We start from the raw sequence: 18,356 nt of genomic DNA, 5'->3' as shown, positions 1-18,356 counted from the left end.
CCATGGCCCACACCATGACACAGCGGCAGGCATACGCCCCTCTCTACCATTTTTCATTCATATCACAGAGATGAAAAAAATTTGCCCAGGGATGTACTCCTCTTTTCCCCGACTACGAAAAATGGCCGGAAAGCATCTACACCCTAGATCTACCTCTCTCTCCTTCCCATCTTTTGCCACGTCAGCAACCCTCCTCTTCACTATCTCTCTCCTCGCTCTCGCCTTCTTCTTCTTTTCATCCTCCTCCCACGTTCCTCTCCACAACCCCAAACCCTATTCCTTCGATAACCCTAACCCTAATGTCGAGTTCTCCTTTGTTGCCTCTCTGGAGAAATTTCTCACGACCAGATCTCGATCTGTGAAATCTTCAAATTCCGATCCTGTAGAGAGTGGAGAGGCCGTGAGAGAGCTCGATGATGCGATTTGGCGGAGAGAAACGGAGAGATTTTATGAGAATCCTTTAGATCTGCCTGTTAGGGTTTATGTTTATGAGATGCCGGAGAAATTCACCTATGATCTGCTTTGGTTGTTCCGGAATTCATATAAGGAGACTACGAATCTTACATCGAATGGAAGCCCCGTGCATAGATTGATCGAACAGGTAATTTAATTCTTCTGTTCTTAAGACTAGGGTTTTTTTTTTGGATGAGACTAGTTACGATTATCTTAACCAATTAATGGATTTGGATTCCTTCGTTTTGTTACATTTTCCGTGAAACACACATTTTAATCTCTTTCATGTTTTTTTTTCCCCATTTTTTAATTTATTTGGAGAATGTGTGATAACGTTATTTGGACTTTGTAGCTCTAATGAAGATTTCTACTCCATTTTTTTAATTTTGCAGTTTTTATATAATGTTTGTGTGGTTGTCATGTTTCTAAGAAGTAAGAATTACCTTCGTTTCTTTAGGCCCTGTTTGGATTCCAAAAGAAACATTGATGACGGGATTTTTTTTTTCTATCTATAGTTTATAGAGAAATTATATGAGTGGTTGATTTAGATGGATGTTATCATAAATTGAAGGCCATTCTAAGTAAAATTTTACTATGGTTGGTTCAATTTACCTTTTTTTTTTTTTGCAAAAAGTAGGAAATTTTAGAAATATTTTTCCTTTCCAAACTTCTCCAGGAAATTCTTGCAATCCAAACAGGGCCTGTTGAATTTTGTAAATAATTTTCATGACTTTACCAAGTGCCAACGCTCTTTATGAATCGTGATGTCTTTCTTTTCCCTTTATTTTGTTGTTTGCTATTTTTTTGGGTATATGCAATATTGTATAAATGAAGTATTTTTGCTTTGAATTTTAAGAATTTTTAATAGCAATCTATGGTGATATGCTGTGAGTTTTGACCTTCTTTTTTTTTCTGAAAATCTGGTGTTATATTTGACCTTGATGTTATCATTTCGGTTCCGGCACAATCACGGGAGTTGTTTTTGTTTTTATATTTTGCAGCATTCTATTGATTACTGGCTATGGGCGGATTTGATTGCTCCTGAGTCGGAGAGGCTCTTGAAAAATGTTATACGGGTTCATCGGCAAGAGGAAGCTGATCTGTTCTACATTCCATTCTTCACCACTATTAGCTTCTTCTTGTTGGAGAAACAGCAATGCAAGGCACTATACAGGGTGCGGGCGCATATCCAAGGTTTTTGTTTATGCTATGATTTGTCTTGCGTGCGTTTTTTAGTGTGTCACATCCATTAAACTACGCAATACTTGATGACTTAGTTCGCTGCATGGGATTGAGCCTCATGCCCGAGTTGTTTGGATTCAAGCCTCACATCCCCGAGGTCACATATTTAATCGCAGTTTATGCACTGCAGATGATTAAATTTTTGTGTGCAATGATGATATAAATCAGTTTCTTAAGAATCCACCTTTGAGAAGTTATTACGATACATGAACTAGTTGTAACTTGTAACTGCACACGCTCATGCGCGTGCATGGGCATTTGTGCACACGTGAATGTCCGTGTTTTGAATGGATTTAGGCATTCCACTATCCCAGTTTGTCTTTTTTGATGTTCTTTTACATTTTTACATGTAGGAGAAACTGACACTTGGGTTGTAATTTTAAGATTTGTACACCAGCCCCCTGTATCAATATCAGTCCCTTAAAAAATATGGAAATTTCCTTTTAATCCAACGTCCACTGCGGGTATCCCTATATATTCGAGCTTGCTTCCTCCACCCCATATTTCTAAGTTTAGAATCCTTGTTGCTGTAATATGTAGATACTACGGTTCTGGACCGAGAACCCAGCCTTCAGAACAAGCCCCATGATTGAAGAAACCGTATAATTTAAAACTCAAAACTCCTAGTTCGGACCCATTCCAAACTTGACTACCTTCTACCATGAGAACATATAGAGAACTCATATATTCTTGCTCCTATAAACCTCCTTAATTCAAGTTGGAAACCCAAAAGCAAAATCCACTGATGCATTTTTTGAAACCTGGGGAGGCATAAAAATCAATCCATGACCCTCCTAAAAAATCCATAAAATTCACCTAAATGTACAAAATGAAAAGGGAACAACTTGAAAGAATCTCACAAACTCTCTTGCTAGATGATCTCCATTTTATAACAAAAAAATCTAGAAGAACTTTTCTGTCTGCTGATTCTACTATTTATGCTTCATATTAAGCTTTAGGTTACCACAAGAAAACAGCACGAGCTATGCACGGATGTATTTCATGCGAATGATTTGTGCTTTTTTAAAATAAAAAATATGTAAAAGATATGTGCTTTTGTCACAAAGTGTTTATGAGGCTGTTATAGATATGGGTAAGAATCATGACCTTAGATTCATGAGTAATGGCGGGAGCCTCGTGCACCGGGCCACCCTTTTAAGAATCGTGACCTTAGATTCATGAGTTCACTACCCAAATGATTCTTGTTAAGATATGGTCTTAATGATCAACCTTTGGGTGTCACATAGCATAATGTATGATCAGGACCATTAGTTTGGTGGATCCACATAAGGTGATCTACATGATCCCAGTCCCATGCCACCTGGATGCCCCATCTGTAAGATCAATGCCAAGATAGAATCAACGGTTTTAGCTTCTTTTGGCGGGCTCTTGAAGACTCCTTATTGATCAAGATTCTAAGATCGCCCAATTATGTGGGTCCAGTTGCAATGGACTCGACTTGTGGTTGCCCACCAGTGCAAATGATTCGATCATGTAAATGTGACATGCATGGGATCTTGAGCAGGACCTTGAACCAACTTTCTTCGTTTCTGTCTTTCTTTTGCAGTATTTAGGGTTTCCAATTTTCTTCTTACATAGCTTACGTTTTCTGCCATTTAGGCATTTTGTTGCTATGTGTAGAAGATTTGCATATATTTAAACGTCATTATAATATTTATAATATATAACATCATACAATTTCTTTCAGTGTAGTAGTTGTTTGTTATGTAAGGTATTTAGTAGCTGCAATGAAATTTACATTTATAAGGTACATAATGGAGATACTTCATAACTTGGTACACTCCAGTATTGTGGCTTATGATGCTTTTTTATTTGAGATCTGAGCGTCGTTAGAATTTGATGGGTGTGTTGTTTGGTGGCTAAATTATTTGATTGTCTTTCGGCTATGATTTTGGAACTTCCACACAGTATGCCCTTTCTTAACTTGTAATTTCATCAAATGGATGCCATTACAAATCCAAATGCTGCTTTTGTTATTAGTACAAATGCTTTCAGAGATCTTATTGGCAGTTGTCTGTAAAAATAGGAGGCTTTGAAGTGGGTGACGGATCAGCCTGCCTGGAAGCGATCTGAAGGAAGGGACCATATACTTCCAGTTCATCACCCTTGGTCTTTCAAGTCTGTTCGTAGATTCATGAAAAAGGCTATTTGGCTTCTACCTGATATGGACTCCACGGGGAACTGGTTATAATCTAACCTGCTATTTCTTGAGTTGTAACATATGATCCATCTCATTTGAGTGCAAAATTAATGCTAGCAGTTGGAATTGATTATTTTGGGAATATGCAGGTACAAGCCCGGGGAAGTTTGGTTGGAAAAAGACCTTATTCTTCCTTACGTACCAAATGTCAAATTTTGCGATGCCAAATGTTTGTTGGAAAGTCGCTCTCAGAGAGAGACATTGCTGTTCTTTCGTGGGAGGCTTAAGAGAAATGCTGTAAGATAATTGTTGATGTTTTTTTTTTTTTTTGAATGGTTGTAAGATAATTGCCGTTGTTGCTGTTTCTTGATCTGGTTATTATATGTTAGAAGCTGCAACTTTATGAAGAAAAAGTTTTCAAAAGCATTTTCCTGCACCACTCCAACTTAATTATGTGGTGTTTGGACCTTTTGGTAATTGACTTGAAGCCAAGGTTGAGTGTGTTCTGGACCCCAGTGCCTTTTTTTGCATGATACTGTACATAGTATATCAAGAGAATGGGTACCCATAACATGGTTGTATTACTAGATGGAAATTGTCTTTTCTCTCTACAGAATTTCCTTTTGCCGTGCATAGGTGCATGCACAAATACCACCTACATTATGTATGTTGCGGACCTTATAAATTTCAGAGATATTGTTCCAGATAAACCAGAAACTGCTTTATCCATACGTAAGTCGGAAGTGATGAGTCATTTACGGGAACCTATGGCTGGGGATTTGGGAAATAAAAAAGTTACGCCCTGCAGATTCGTCTCCTCAGGTCCCTTAGATGATAGAGATATGGAATGTTAGTGATAGATACTGATTGGAAAGAATGATATGCAGACTCAATAACTCTGTTTAAATTGCTCTATAATGTGATCCTTGCTGGTTGAGTTCTTTCCTCCAGAACCTTCTTGACATCTATGCCACAAAAATCATTCTCGAGAATTTCTTGACTAGGGAAAATCTCTGGATATAATTATTTTTTTATTTTTTTTGGTTTTATATCGAGAAAGGAACAATAGAAATAAAATTATTTAAAAAAAAATATAAAAATATAAAAATTAAAAAAAATATATAAAATATAAATGTAATTAAAATGTCAGGATATTATCTCGTCATTTTATTGTAAAAATGAAAATATCGCTATATTTTTAAAATCTCGGGATTATTTTGGGATTTTGTCGTTTTATCAAAACGTCGCTATAGAAACGCAATATTTTGAAAATATCAGAGATATTTGTGACATATCTTGACATAAAGGTTTCTGTGTTGTTCATTCTGTCCGACAGTTCCTTTGTGGTTCAAGGCTTGTAATTTCTAATATTTTATTTAGTTTCAAGTAATTCTTTTGTTGATTTATGTATATATATTCCATGTGGTAATCTGTTGGGCAGCTCCTCAAATTTTGTAGTGCATCTGCTAATTTTACGGTATTGTGCTGCCAGGGAGGAAAGATCCGTAGTAAACTTGTGTCAGAACTACATGATGCTGAAGGTGTTGTTATAGAAGAGGGATCTGCCGGAGACGCTGGAAAAGAAGCTGCTCAGAATGGCATGCGCAAGTAAAATATGATTACATATTTTTGTCACTTTTCTCTATTAGTTTTTGGTAGATCACTTCATGAATATGGTTGTCATTGTTTCTTTGTACTTCAGATCCATTTTTTGTCTAAGCCCGGCGGGAGACACTCCATCATCTGCTAGATTGTTCGATGCCATTGTCAGTGGATGTATCCCTGTTATAGTTAGTGATGAACTGGAGATTCCTTTTGAAGGAATAATTGATTATCGAAAGGTATGTTCTTAACATTTCACTTAAAGTTTCTCGCCTTGATTCATATCTTAATGGAACAAGAGCATATTTACATCCTGTCTATTTGGGTAGATAGAACGAGAAGCTGGCCTCATGAACCTTTTGTGCCAGTGATGTGCATGGGCATTTTTTTTTCTTTCTTTTTGACGCTGTGAATGAGGCAAGTGATTTCTGATGGTGAATAACTGAAAATGACCCCTGGATGTACACAGTAATCCTCCATGGAAAGTTGGTTCTATCGTTGGCTTTACTCTGACGGTGCTGTTTTGTTATTATACCTAAAGCTTTTAAAATTCCCCCTTTACTGCACCAACTGCATTGCTTCCCAACTTATATGGCCTCTGACACTCATGTTTATTGCCATTGCCTTGCTAAACTTGTTCTGATTTAAATACTCAATTAATGAAATGGCTTCTACTATTTAGGCATCCTAAACCCACCTGCCTACAAGGAATGGACAGAAGAACTAATTGTGCCCTACCTTCAATACGGACGACTTTTTATCTGCAGGATAATGCGTCTGGCCATTTCTTTGCTAGTCCTCACTTCCTTCGCTCCCCATATTAATAAATGAAAAAGAAAGGAACAAGAAGTGTATGATGCTATGAGAAAGAAATAAGATATAGAATTTATAATGGAATCCACTCATGGTATCTAGGAATCCACCTAGAAGAGAAAATACCATTTACCAAAGGAATCCACCTAGAAGGGAAAACAGTCAAAACACCATGAATATACATGGAAAGAGGGGTTGTAAGCTCGCCAAAACATTATAAGCCAAACCAACCTTTTCATGAAACTAACGAAAAGAAAGAGTAACCCAGTGGGACTTGGATTCCTAATTGAAGCTAACAACTAGCAGTCTAGCACCACCTTCTATTCTGTTTGTAGAAAATTAGGATACTATTGTTTACTTACATGAATGGCTAAATCCTCCTAATCACAATAAAAATTAAACCCCCACATGACAAATATACCCCTACAAAATTAAATAACAATTATACCCCTACAAATAAAAGATAAACCTAAGGCATTCCTAGTGGATCCTTCTTCTTTCTCGATTGATTGTATCCCATCCGTAGGCTGTTGAGATTGGACTTTACACTGCAATCTTAAGGGTTAGGAGCTCGTGTCTTTGTTAGAGTTACTTGGATGTCTTGAAGGGAAGTTCCTATCCACCTTTTTAGGTGATCATAGGATTGAAGTACCATATGCAATTCTTTTATTGCTTTATACTGGGAGATACTCCTTTTTTTGGAGTCACTTGTGGAAATCATAATTTCTTTCTGGAGTGCAAAATTTTTGTTGGACAGTGGTGCTACCCAAAGTTAACTCCATCAATCCGTTAAAGATGAAGTGGCGCCAAATGGTTAATCGGTGTGTGATGTGCTAGGATACTGAAGAATCAATTAATCATCTTCTTATACATTGTTCGATGGAGGTAAATGTGGAAGGGGATTCTTGTTTGGGTTGGCATTTATTGGGTCCTTTGAGTGGAGTTGTCATCACTTGGGTGAGAAAGGTCGCATCATTTGGTTTATGGTTCTGCATGTGATGACTTGACGGAATGGAAGGAAGGAATTAGACAACTTTTGAAGATAGGAGAGAGAGATAATTGGTGACGTTTTATGCCACGTTCTAATGTTTATGGATTGAGAGAATTCTCATTGGATAGATGACAAAGTCCCAATCCATGCAGTCATAACTTAGCCTTTTGCATATTGATCTTACATGGAGGCTACTTTTAGATCTTGTAGGATACATTTAGTTGCATAACTTTGAATTGAACCTTCAGTACGGAGTGTGTTCTATAACATAAGCTTGAAAGTGAATAAATTATTTTGACTTGTGTTGCCATTGTCTGAGCCAAGCAGAGGTTTGCCATTCACATCTTTCAAATTTGGAATGACATGTTTTTATTTGATTTTTATCGATTCCTATTTTCAGTCTATTGTGTAATCGTTTGGATGAAAGATGGATAGACAGCAACTTGTGGTGGCTGAGACTTCCATTTCCCTATGCGCAGATAGCTTTATTTGTTTCTTCGAATGATGCTGTACAACCTGGCTGGCTTATAACATACCTCAAGAGTCTCAGTCCCGGACGAATTAGTGAAATGCGTGCCAACCTTGCGAAGGTTTCTGACTCACACTTCTCTTTGCTTTTTCTACTTGGTCCGGCAGACAAAAATGATGGCTTTCAATTCAGTACAAATCATGCATAAATATACCTACAAATGACTCGTCCTTTTTGTATTTTTATGTTACAGTACTCAAGGCATTTTCTATATTCGAGCCCATCCCAACCCTTCGGTCCAGAGGATTTGACTTGGAGAATGGTTTGTGATTCTCTTCTTTATGTTTAGTTGAAAAGACAGGCTTCAATAATGTAGTAGTGGCTAAATTGGTTTGCTATATTTATTTCACATATTTCATTTTTTTGTGCATGGATTCCTTCAAAGCTTTCTTCTACTACAAGAATGCACCTTTTCTGCTTCCAGAATTTCCTATCCTGTCGTATCAAATTAATGCAGACCTGCAGCTTGTATTAAAAACCCACAGTTTCTGTTGCCCAGAGTTTGAGAATTTCATAATTATCGTTATTATAGCATCAAGAATTGCATGTTATTCGCAGGTTCGATCCCAGCTTACCTACCAAAAGAAAAAATGAATTGCATTTTATTAGAAATCAAAATCCACTCTTACATGGCATTTTTTTTTTCAGAAGTGATTTGAGGTGATTTGTTTCCTAGATTTTTTTTCTGTTCCGAGTATTCTTCCTGTTCTGCTGAAGGGGACTGATATCCGCACACATATTTTTTTTTAAATGGCAGTACTCACCTTGTTTTACTGGATGTTGATAGCATTTTGAGTATTGCAACAGTTGTGAAGTGCTAGTTTAAAAGTTTAAAATAGAGTAGTACCATTATCAAAATATGGTAGCGTGGATTTCAGCCACCCTTGAGGCATTATCTGGTGTAATATCTTAAAGCAAGTCCTTCGCGTGACTGTGTCAGTAAACAACTGTTTGCTTGTTGGATGATTTGTTATGTTTGGAGACCACCATCCACAAGGTTATTCGGTCCGCAAGTGATCAGTTTTCAGGTTATGGTCGGACTCTTCTAAACTATCACTTGGGACACCTCTCTGATGATGCTGAAATATAAACTGACTGAAATCATATGTTTTGCTATTCTATAACCCAAGTTACCTTGTGAAGCGCAGATGGGACCTTGATTTTCAATTTTCCATTTTGGATGGAACAGATTGCCGGTAAACTGTCAAACATCAAGCTGCATATCCATAGGTCACAGCGGGTGGTGAATGGATCGAAGAGCTTGTGCACATGTGACTGTAAGCTTACTAACCTCACAAGAGTACCTTGATTGTTCCCTCTTGTTTGTATCTCTGCAAGCACATTCTATTTGCTAATTTTATTGTGATTTAGTAATTGTCAAATATCATTGATTGATTTATCATGCTCTTTGATGGATAGGACTAGCCATTAGTATAAGCAGATCTGCTACTTGGGGCTATTAAGGGTATGTTTAGTGAGAAGATGCTAAAGAAGTAAGGGGCTATTAAACTCCTTCCTAAAAGACATTTATTGGTGTAGTAAGCAAACCTGACTGTTGATTTTGAGTCTCTTTATCTGCTGAACTTATTCACGGGCTAAACCATAGAAATGCCTCCCTTGTGGATGATCAAATTCTTAGATTTTTTGGAGAGATTTTTGCTTCAGTGTGGGTTGTGAAGGCTTGGATTTCCAATGGATAAGATTTTTATGATGTGCAAGCAGATGATGAGTCGTGGATCGTTGATACCTGCTACGGCAAAATAGTCACTGCGATGCAACGTAAAAACCTCTAGTTTACATCTTTCCTTAGGCTCTGTTTCGGTCGATGTGAGATGCAGAGACTTTACATCCATTTTTCTACAAATTTTACGCCCATTTTCCTTGAAAATGGGCGTAAAATTTGTTCTATGCTCATTTTACAATCAAAAGCAGTCTAATGGGCGTTTCAATAATTAAGTAATTTAAAGTGCTCTCAATAGAGAGAAGGCTAGTGATACTGGCGCTACTATGTTCGCTAATGAGAAGAACGCACATTGTTTTATTATAAAAATGTGAGCCTATGTGGGGGCTCTCTCATGCAACAGTCGTCCGTGAAATGCCTTCTGCGATTGTCCCTGGCAAATCCCATGTGATGTAATATTGTGAGTGTCGCATACGCATGGGCTTAGGTGGATGATCATCAAAACTTGATGCATAAAATGCTGAACCTCATCTTATGCACGAGTTTGGATGGAGATGGTGGGCCCCACTTATAGATGTAAAATGCTGAACCTGATCTTATGCATGAGTTTGGATGAAGATGGTGGGCCCCACTTATAGATGTAAAATAGTGAGCCTCACCTTACGGGTGGGTGTAAAATGGAGGGCATGTCTATCAAAAGCCTCACACCATGGTCACTGTTAGTTTAAGATTTTGACAACCGATTGTGAGTGCCAATTCACCGACTATTGGATTCAAAATTACATTTAAATTTGAGTCCAATAATCTGTTTAGCACTCACAATCGGTTCTCATAGTCTTCAACGAACAGGGCCTATGCATGGGTTTAGATCACATGATTGTGTGATCTAGACCACTGGATCTTGATTTGCTAATCTCTCGTCTCACCCATAGACAGGGGAAACTAGCGTGTAGCATTAGAAAGACTTGGGTCGAGAGAGATTTTCCATTCCATTCAAGCAAAAAATCAAGCTTCACCACGGTCAGTCTTTGGTTCTTTGCCCTGCGTGTTGGGTTTTCAAAGTCTAGACAAGACCCAGTTTAATCTAAGTCTCAAGTCAAAAATTCTCCTTGTAAGGAATGCTGAAACAAAAGCCACCTATAGATATATATCCCAACACATTCATCTTCCATAACCAGAATTTGAAATCCCCATATTCTCTGCATAATTCTCCATATAAAAAAAATAGATTCTTCCTTCACAAAAATGGATTATTGTTGTAGAAATCTCCCTCTGATAATATTCATCGTCTTCATTCTAAGTTTCGGGCCTCTCAATGCAACAAGGCCTATAGAAGGAGATCCATGGTTGAACAAGCATGTTCTCGCATTTGGGTCCCTCCAAAGAGGGGTCCCCCAAACACTTTCCGGACCTTCATGTGGCACAAATGTGCCTAAAAACGGATGCCCACCTAGCGAAAGGAACTTTGCTGTCCAAATTCCTACTATGGCGTCCCGTCTTTACCGTACCATCAACCGTTTCGGCACAGCCACCATTGATAACTAAATTAGCGGCCAAGATTAGTGCGAAGATCGAAGAAATCGCCTTCTTTAACATGAACACTATGATTTTCGTTGCATGGGATTGTAAACCCGTGCAATTAAAGTAGTTTATTTTGTTAATTTTTCAAAAGAAGTGAACATTGTTTGCAATAATGTAGATGCTAGTTTCAAAAAATAATATATGTTATTAGCCTTTGTATTTTTATTTCCTTGTGGTTACTTTTGATTGTGTGTTAGATTTATAAGATTAGTTTTGGCCCCGCAAATGGGACCCATGAATTAGACTTTCCTAATTATCCTATCAGTGGACTAAATAACGTAGACTTAAACAAAAGTTGTCAATTGTGAGGGATCCTTTAATTAATAGCAAAGGTTGTCCGATTAGTTTAATTTTTGGGCTATGATCAATTACTAGTCAGGCATATCGAAGAAAACATGCCATCGAGTTGAGTCAATTCGAGTGAGTAACTAGGTGACTCATTAAAATTTTGAGTATATTTTTTCGATTAATATATGCTTATAGAGTGGAACCTAACAAATCCCAACATCATACGTTTATGTTATGGTGAACGGGAGGACTTGCAAGGTGGTTATTGTAGGGATTTGCATTTTAAGTTTGTGGGTATGTGGTTTAGAGTCATGGGTGTTAGTTTTTATTATGTGTCATGTTAGTGGTAAGTGGGTTGATGATGTTGCACCCTGTAATGATGTGGATTCAATGGAGCAACAATGGGTACCGGGGAGATTTGGGTTTGAAAGATTAGTTGACACGGTTTGAAATAAATGAAACCCTATGGAGTTACTGTCTTAATGTAAATGTAATCTTATATCCCTCATTTTATTTCGAACGCTCAGGAACTAAGCCCATTGCACTAGAGATAGCTGGGAGGTGACAAAACCTTTTGCTTTTTATTCGTCAAGAGAATCCTACGAGGGAAATTCTTTGGGTTAATTTCTGGTGGAAGGAACATGTTAGTTCCTGCTCGATACAGTACAAAACTACTCACTACCCTAGGAAAGGACCCTCGAATTTTTTGGGCTGGGCCATGTTGTAGATAGTCTGTAGGATGATCCTAATCCTTCTATTTGTGGCCCCCATATTTGGATGAGGATGATCTTAATCCTTTGATTTCTCGGCTTCATTTTTGGACGGCATGGAAATGGGAAATCCACAAATTGTAGGGTTTCGGATCATTCTCAACTGCCCTTATTTTTGTGACACAGGCTTATCTATGTTGTGTCCAATAATTAACGGTTTAGATCATCCACTAATGTGGGACCCACTTCCATTTCGGGCTGCGTGGGCGTTTCAATAATCCTACTGCAAGTAATTTAAAGTTCTCTCAATAGAGAGAAGGCTAGTGATACTGGCGCTACTATGTTCGCTAATGAGCAGAACTCACATTGTTTTATTATAAAAACTAGTTGCAAACCCGTGCGTTGCACGGGGCGAGAGAAAAAAACTTACATAGAAAATGACTTCCAAGGCTGCCTTAATGTTTCTTTAACAAAGCAGTAAGTTTTTAAAAAGATCACCGCTTCAATGTTAATTTAGATCGAAAACAAACAAAAAAGTGAAAAAAAAAAAGATTGCAATAAGTTACTGAATTACAATTCTTCCATATATGAAAAAGATTAATAAAAAATCCATAAATACAAATATAATACTCATTTACTTAAAACACAAAAAATAAATCCATAGCAAAAGAACCAACGAAATTGAGCAAACCATAGAAGTTTTGAGATTTTATGTTCTTGCGCAACCCAAAACGTATCTTCTTGTGCAATCCAAACCATTTCCTGGATCTGTCAAAACAAAATATAATCAGAAAAGATTTTTGTTAGCAACAACCGATGGCGGATAAAAAACAACTAAGAAATTGTAGCACACCAAATCAAAGAAAGAATTGAACCCTAAGATTAATTTTTGTGTTTTATTCAAAATCAAGAATGTTACAACCATATATTTGTGATGGGAATTACCATAGGATATTGAAACCAGCCAAGCAATGGAAGGGCCATGCCAACTTTACAAAATTCCTCCTAAATTCATGTGTTGTTAAGGTGAAGAAAGAATTTACACCACTCAGGAGACCCAAAACCACCATTACATCAAATGAACACAAAAAGAGACCCAAACAGATTAAATATGTATATCAGAACCCATAAGTAGCTACAAAAAATAGAAAAATAAAATGAAATAAGTAATAAAAAGGTGCAAATAACTCTACAAAGTAGAAATGGAACACGTCACAAACATGGTCCATCTATCCAATTGATCACTCATTAGATGATTAAATAATCGTAATCTTGGAAGTAGAAACAAAATATTGGAAAGAGAGAAAAATTGCAGAACTGTAAAATTGCAATTACTTGAGATAAAGATAAAACGTGAAAGCTGTTCACTTTATTTATATTCGACTGTTTAAATACATGCGTGAAAGCTGTTCACTTTATTTATATTCGACTATTTAAATACATGAAGTTGCTTGTTCGGTTCAAATAACCACAACCTACTCTACATAAAGTAGAACTCTTCCTTAATACTAATCACCTAGAGTCCTAGGATATTCAAACTCTGTCCCAACGTAAGATCTATCCACACACTTCTTTAGATAATAGGAAACTCAAACTATAGTTATCTAACGGTAAACTAAAAACAAAAAGGACTCTTAAACAAAAATGATTGACCAAAGCTTTCCTTTTTTTTCATAAATTTCTAATTTTTTCCAACCTTTAAATTTGGACTGCAAAATGAGATTTGTAAAGTGAGATTTAGAGATAGAGAATTGGAAAGGATTGCAAAGTGAGAGAGAATTTAGGAGCCGGTTAAATTGAGAGAGAGGGTGAGAGAGATTTTAGGAGGCTAGCTTCCACCTATGATCATCAAGTTAATTACTTAAAATCTCTCTTGTAGATAATGGTAATTGCAGAAAATCAGGGAGATTTTTTAGCAAATACAACGTGTGATTGACATCCATAATCACGATTTAGAAAGTCCCGAAGTGATAGGCATTAACATTCATAATCTCCTTTAGGAAATTAAAAATCAAAATCTCCTTAACGCATAGGGCGAGAGAGTTAACGTTTCTAATTACTTCTCTTCTATATACAAAAGTTCGGTGTATATTACCCTTTCTCTTAAAAGGGGCTATATACGCAGAAGTTACGTGTTTAGGAGGGTGCCACGTGGCAGCACCACGTTGTGCGACATTCAGCTTTACTTATATATAATTAGAAATTTGATTAGATGTGAGCCTATGTGGGTGCTCTCTCATGCAACAGTCGAGCCAGTGAAATGCCTTCTGTGATTGTCCCTAGCAAATCCCATGTGGTGTACTATTGTGAGTGTCGCATACGCATGCGATTAAGTGGATCATCAAAACCTGATGTATAAAATGCTGAACCTCGTCTTATGCACGACTTTGGATGGAGATGGGGGCCCACTTATAGATGTAAAATGGTGAACCTCATCTTATTCATGAGTTTGGATGGAGATTGTGAGGGCATGTCTATCAAAAGCCTCACACCATGATCACTGTTAGTTTAAGATTTTGACAACCGATTGTGAGTGCCAAACCGACTGTTGGATTCAAAATTACATTTAAATTTGAGTCCAATAATCGGTTCAGCACTCACAATCGGTTGCCATAGTCTTAAACGAACAGGGCCTATGCATGGGTTTAGATCACATGATTGTGTGATCTAGACCACTGGATCACGACCAGATGCGTAATTGATAGGGATGCAACTCGGGTCGATTTTGGGGATTTGGGTTGAGCTCTTACGGCAAAATTGGGTCCGGACGTTGATTCTAATTCATTTCTTTGGCGAAGCTCAACCCGACCCGACTCAAGTTAGACCCCTACTTGATTTGCTAATCTCTCGACTCACCCATAGACAGGGGAAACTAGCGTGTAGCATTAGCAAGACTTGGGTCGAGAGAGGTTTTCCATTCCATTCAAGCAAAAAATCAAGCTTCACTACGGTCAGTCTTTGGTTCTTTGCCCTGCGTGTTGGGTTTTCAAAGTCTAGACAAGACCCAGTTTAATCTAAGTCAGTTAAAAATTCTCCATGTAAGGAATGCTCAAACAAAAGCCACCTATAAATCTATATCCCAACACATTCATCTTTCATAACCAGAATTTGAAATCCCCAAATTCTCTGCATAATTCTCCATATAAAAAAAATTGATTCTTCCTTCACAAAAATGGATTATTGTTGTAGAAATCTCCCTCTGATAATATTCATCGTCTTCATTCTAAGTTTCGGGCCTCTCAATGCAACAAGGCCTATAGAAGGAGATCCATGGTTGAACAAACATGTTCTAGCATTTGGGTCCCTCCAAAGAGGGGTCCCCGAAACACCTTCCGGACCTTCATGTGGCACAAATGTGCCTAAGAACGGAAGCCCACTTAGCGAAAGGAACTTTGCTGTCCAAATTCCTACTATGGCGTCCCGTCTTTACAGTACCATCAACCGTTTCGGCACAGCCACCATTGATAACTAAATTAGCGGCCAAGATTAGTGCGAAGATCGAAGAAATCGCCTTCTTTAACATGAACACAATGATTTTCGTTGCATGGGATTGTAAACCCGTGCAATTAAAGTAGTTTATTTTGTTAATTTTTCAAAAGAAGTGAACATATATTGTTTGCAATAATGTAGATGCTAGTTTCACAAAATCATCTATGTTATTAGCCTTTGTATTTTTATTTCCTTGCCGTTACTTTTGATTGTGTGTTAGATTTATAAGATTAATTTTGGCCCCGCAAATGGGACCCATGAATTAGACCTTCCTAATTATCCTATCTGTGGACTAAATAACGTAGACTTAAACAAAAGTTGTCAATTGTGAGGGATCCTTTAATTAATAGCAAAGGTTTTTAATTAATAGTAAAGGTTGTCCGATTAGTTTAACTTTTGGGCTATGATCAATTACTAGTCAGGCATATCGAAGAAAACATGCCATCGAGTTGAGTCAACTCGAGTGAGTAACTAGGTGACTCATTAAAATTTTGAGTATATTTTTTCGATTAATATGTGCTTATAGAGTGGAACCTAACAAATCCCCACATCACACGTATATGTTATGGTGTACGGGAGGACTTGCAAGGAGGTTATTATAGGGATTTAAATTTTACGTTTGTGAGTATGTGGTTTAGAGTCGTGAGTGTTAGTTTTTATTATGTGTCATGTTAGTGGTAAGTGGGTTGATGATGTTGCACCCTGTAATGAAGTGGATTCAATGGAGCAACAATGGGTACCGGAGAGATTTGGGTTTGAAAGATTAGTTGACACGGTTTGAGATAAATGAAACCCTATGGAGTTACTGTCTTAATGTAAATGTAATCTTATATCCGTCATTTTATTTCGAATGCTCAGGAACTAAGCCCATTGCACTAGAGATAGCTGGGAGGTGACAAAACCTTTCGCTTTTTATTCGTCAAGAGATTCCTACGAGGGAAATTCTTTGGGTTAATTTCTGGTGGAAGGAACATGTTAGTTCCTGCTCGATACAGTACAAAACTACTCACTACCCTTGGAAAGGACCCTCGAATTTTTTGGGCTGGGCCATGTTGTAGATAGTCTGTAGGATGATCCTAAACCTTCTATTTGTGGCCCCCATATTTGGATGAGGATGATCTTAATCCTTTGATTTCTCGGCTTCATTTTTGGACGGCATGGAAATGGGAAATCCACAAATTGTAGGGTTTCGGATCATTCTCAACTGCCCTTATTTTTGTGACACAGGCTTATCTATGTTGTGTGCAATAATTAACGGTTTAGATCACCCACTAATGTGGGACCCACTTCCATTTCGGGCTGTATGGGCGTTTCAATAATCCTACCGCAAGTAATTTAAAGTTCTCTCAATAGAGAGAAGGCTAGTGATACTGGCACTACTTTGTTCGCTAATGAGAAGAACTCACATTGTTTATTATAAAAACTAGTTGCAAACCCGTGCGTTGCACGGGGCGAGAGAAAAAAACTTACATAGATAATGACTTCCAAGGCTGCCTTAATGTTTCTTTAACAAAGCAGTGAGTTGTTAAAAAGATCACCGCTTCAATGTTAATTTAGATCGAAAACAAACAAAAAAGTGAAAAAATAAAGAGTGCAATAAGTTACTGAATTACAATTCTTCCATATATGAAAAAGAGTAATAAAAAATCCATAAATACAAATATAATACACATTTACTTACAACACAAAAAATAAATTCATAGCAAAAGAACCAACGAAATTGAGCAAACCATAGTAGTTTTGAGATTTTATGTTCTTGCGCAACCCAAAACGTATCTTCTTGTGCAATCCAAACCATTTCCTGGATCTGTCAAAACAAAATATAATCAGAAAAGATTTTTGTTAGCAACAACCGATGGCGGATAAAAAAACAACTAAGAAATTGTAGCACACCAAATCAAAGAAAGAATTGAACCCTAAGATTAATTTTTGTGTTTTATTCAAAATCAAGAATGTTACAACCATATATTTGTGATGGGAATTACCAAAGGGTATTGAAACCACCCAAGCAATGGAAGGGCCATGCCAACTTTACAAAATTCCTCCTAAATTCATGTGTTGTTAAGGTGAAGGAAGAATTTACACCACTCAGGAGACCCAAAACCACCATTACATCAAATGAACATATTTGCAGGATTTAAATCAAATGAACACAAAAAGAGACCCAAACAGATTAAATATGTATATCAGAACCCATAAGTAGCTACAAAAAATAGAAAAATAAAATGTAATGAGTAATAAAAACGTGCAAATAACTCTACAAAGTAGAAATGGAACACGTCACAAACATGGTCCATCTATCCAAATGATCACTCATTTGATGATTAAATAATCGTAATCTTGGAAGTAGAAACAAAATATTGGAAAGATAGAAAAATTGCAGAACTGTAAAATTGCAATTACTTGAGATAAAGATAAAACGTGAAAGCTGTTCACTTTATTTATATTCGACTGTTTAAATACATGCGTGAAAGCTGTTCACTTTATTTATATTCGACTGTTTAAATACATGAAGTTGCTTGTTCGGTTCAAATAACCACAACCTACTCTACATAAAGTACAACTCTTCCTTAATACTAATCAGCTAGAGTCCTAGGATATACAAACTCTGTCCCAACGTAAGATCTATCCACACACTTCTTTAGATAATAGGAAACTCAAACTATAGTTATCTAACGGTAAACTAAAAACAAAAAGGACTCTTAAACAAAAATGATTGACCAAAGCTTTCCTTTTTTTTCATAAATTTCTAATTTTTTCCAACCTTTAAATTTGGACTGCAAAATGAGATTTGTAAAGTGAGATTTAGAGATAGA

The 18,356-nt window shown here is 37.0% G+C and overlaps 1 protein-coding gene across 4 annotated transcripts; it reads left to right on the top strand.

Moving 5' to 3' along the window:
* LOC143882032 (Exostosin family protein) lies at positions 1–9,415 on the top strand. 4 transcript variants are annotated; one of them, XM_077385417.1, is made up of 10 exons: positions 1–601; positions 1,455–1,628; positions 3,743–3,900; positions 4,006–4,153; positions 5,349–5,464; positions 5,559–5,697; positions 7,742–7,852; positions 7,985–8,053; positions 8,981–9,068; positions 9,211–9,415. In XM_077385417.1, coding segments are annotated over exons 1-10 (1,536 nt in total). In that variant the 5' UTR covers positions 1–70; the 3' UTR covers positions 9,213–9,415. The 4 variants fall into 4 exon arrangements, 3 of the variants coding, with proteins under 3 accessions (XP_077241532.1, XP_077241531.1, XP_077241533.1); XR_013252076.1 differs by having other exon boundaries at positions 2–601; positions 8,940–9,068; XM_077385416.1 differs by having other exon boundaries at positions 2–601; positions 8,981–9,360.
* The last annotated feature ends 8,941 nt before the right edge of the window (positions 9,416–18,356 follow it).

This window comes from Tasmannia lanceolata, unplaced genomic scaffold (assembly GCF_043159265.1).
Source record: "Tasmannia lanceolata isolate RefF3 unplaced genomic scaffold, GAP_Taslan_0.1 ptg000007l, whole genome shotgun sequence".
In the NCBI taxonomy this organism is placed as follows: domain Eukaryota; kingdom Viridiplantae; phylum Streptophyta; class Magnoliopsida; order Canellales; family Winteraceae; genus Tasmannia; species Tasmannia lanceolata.
This window is presented reverse-complemented; position numbering and strand designations above follow the sequence as displayed.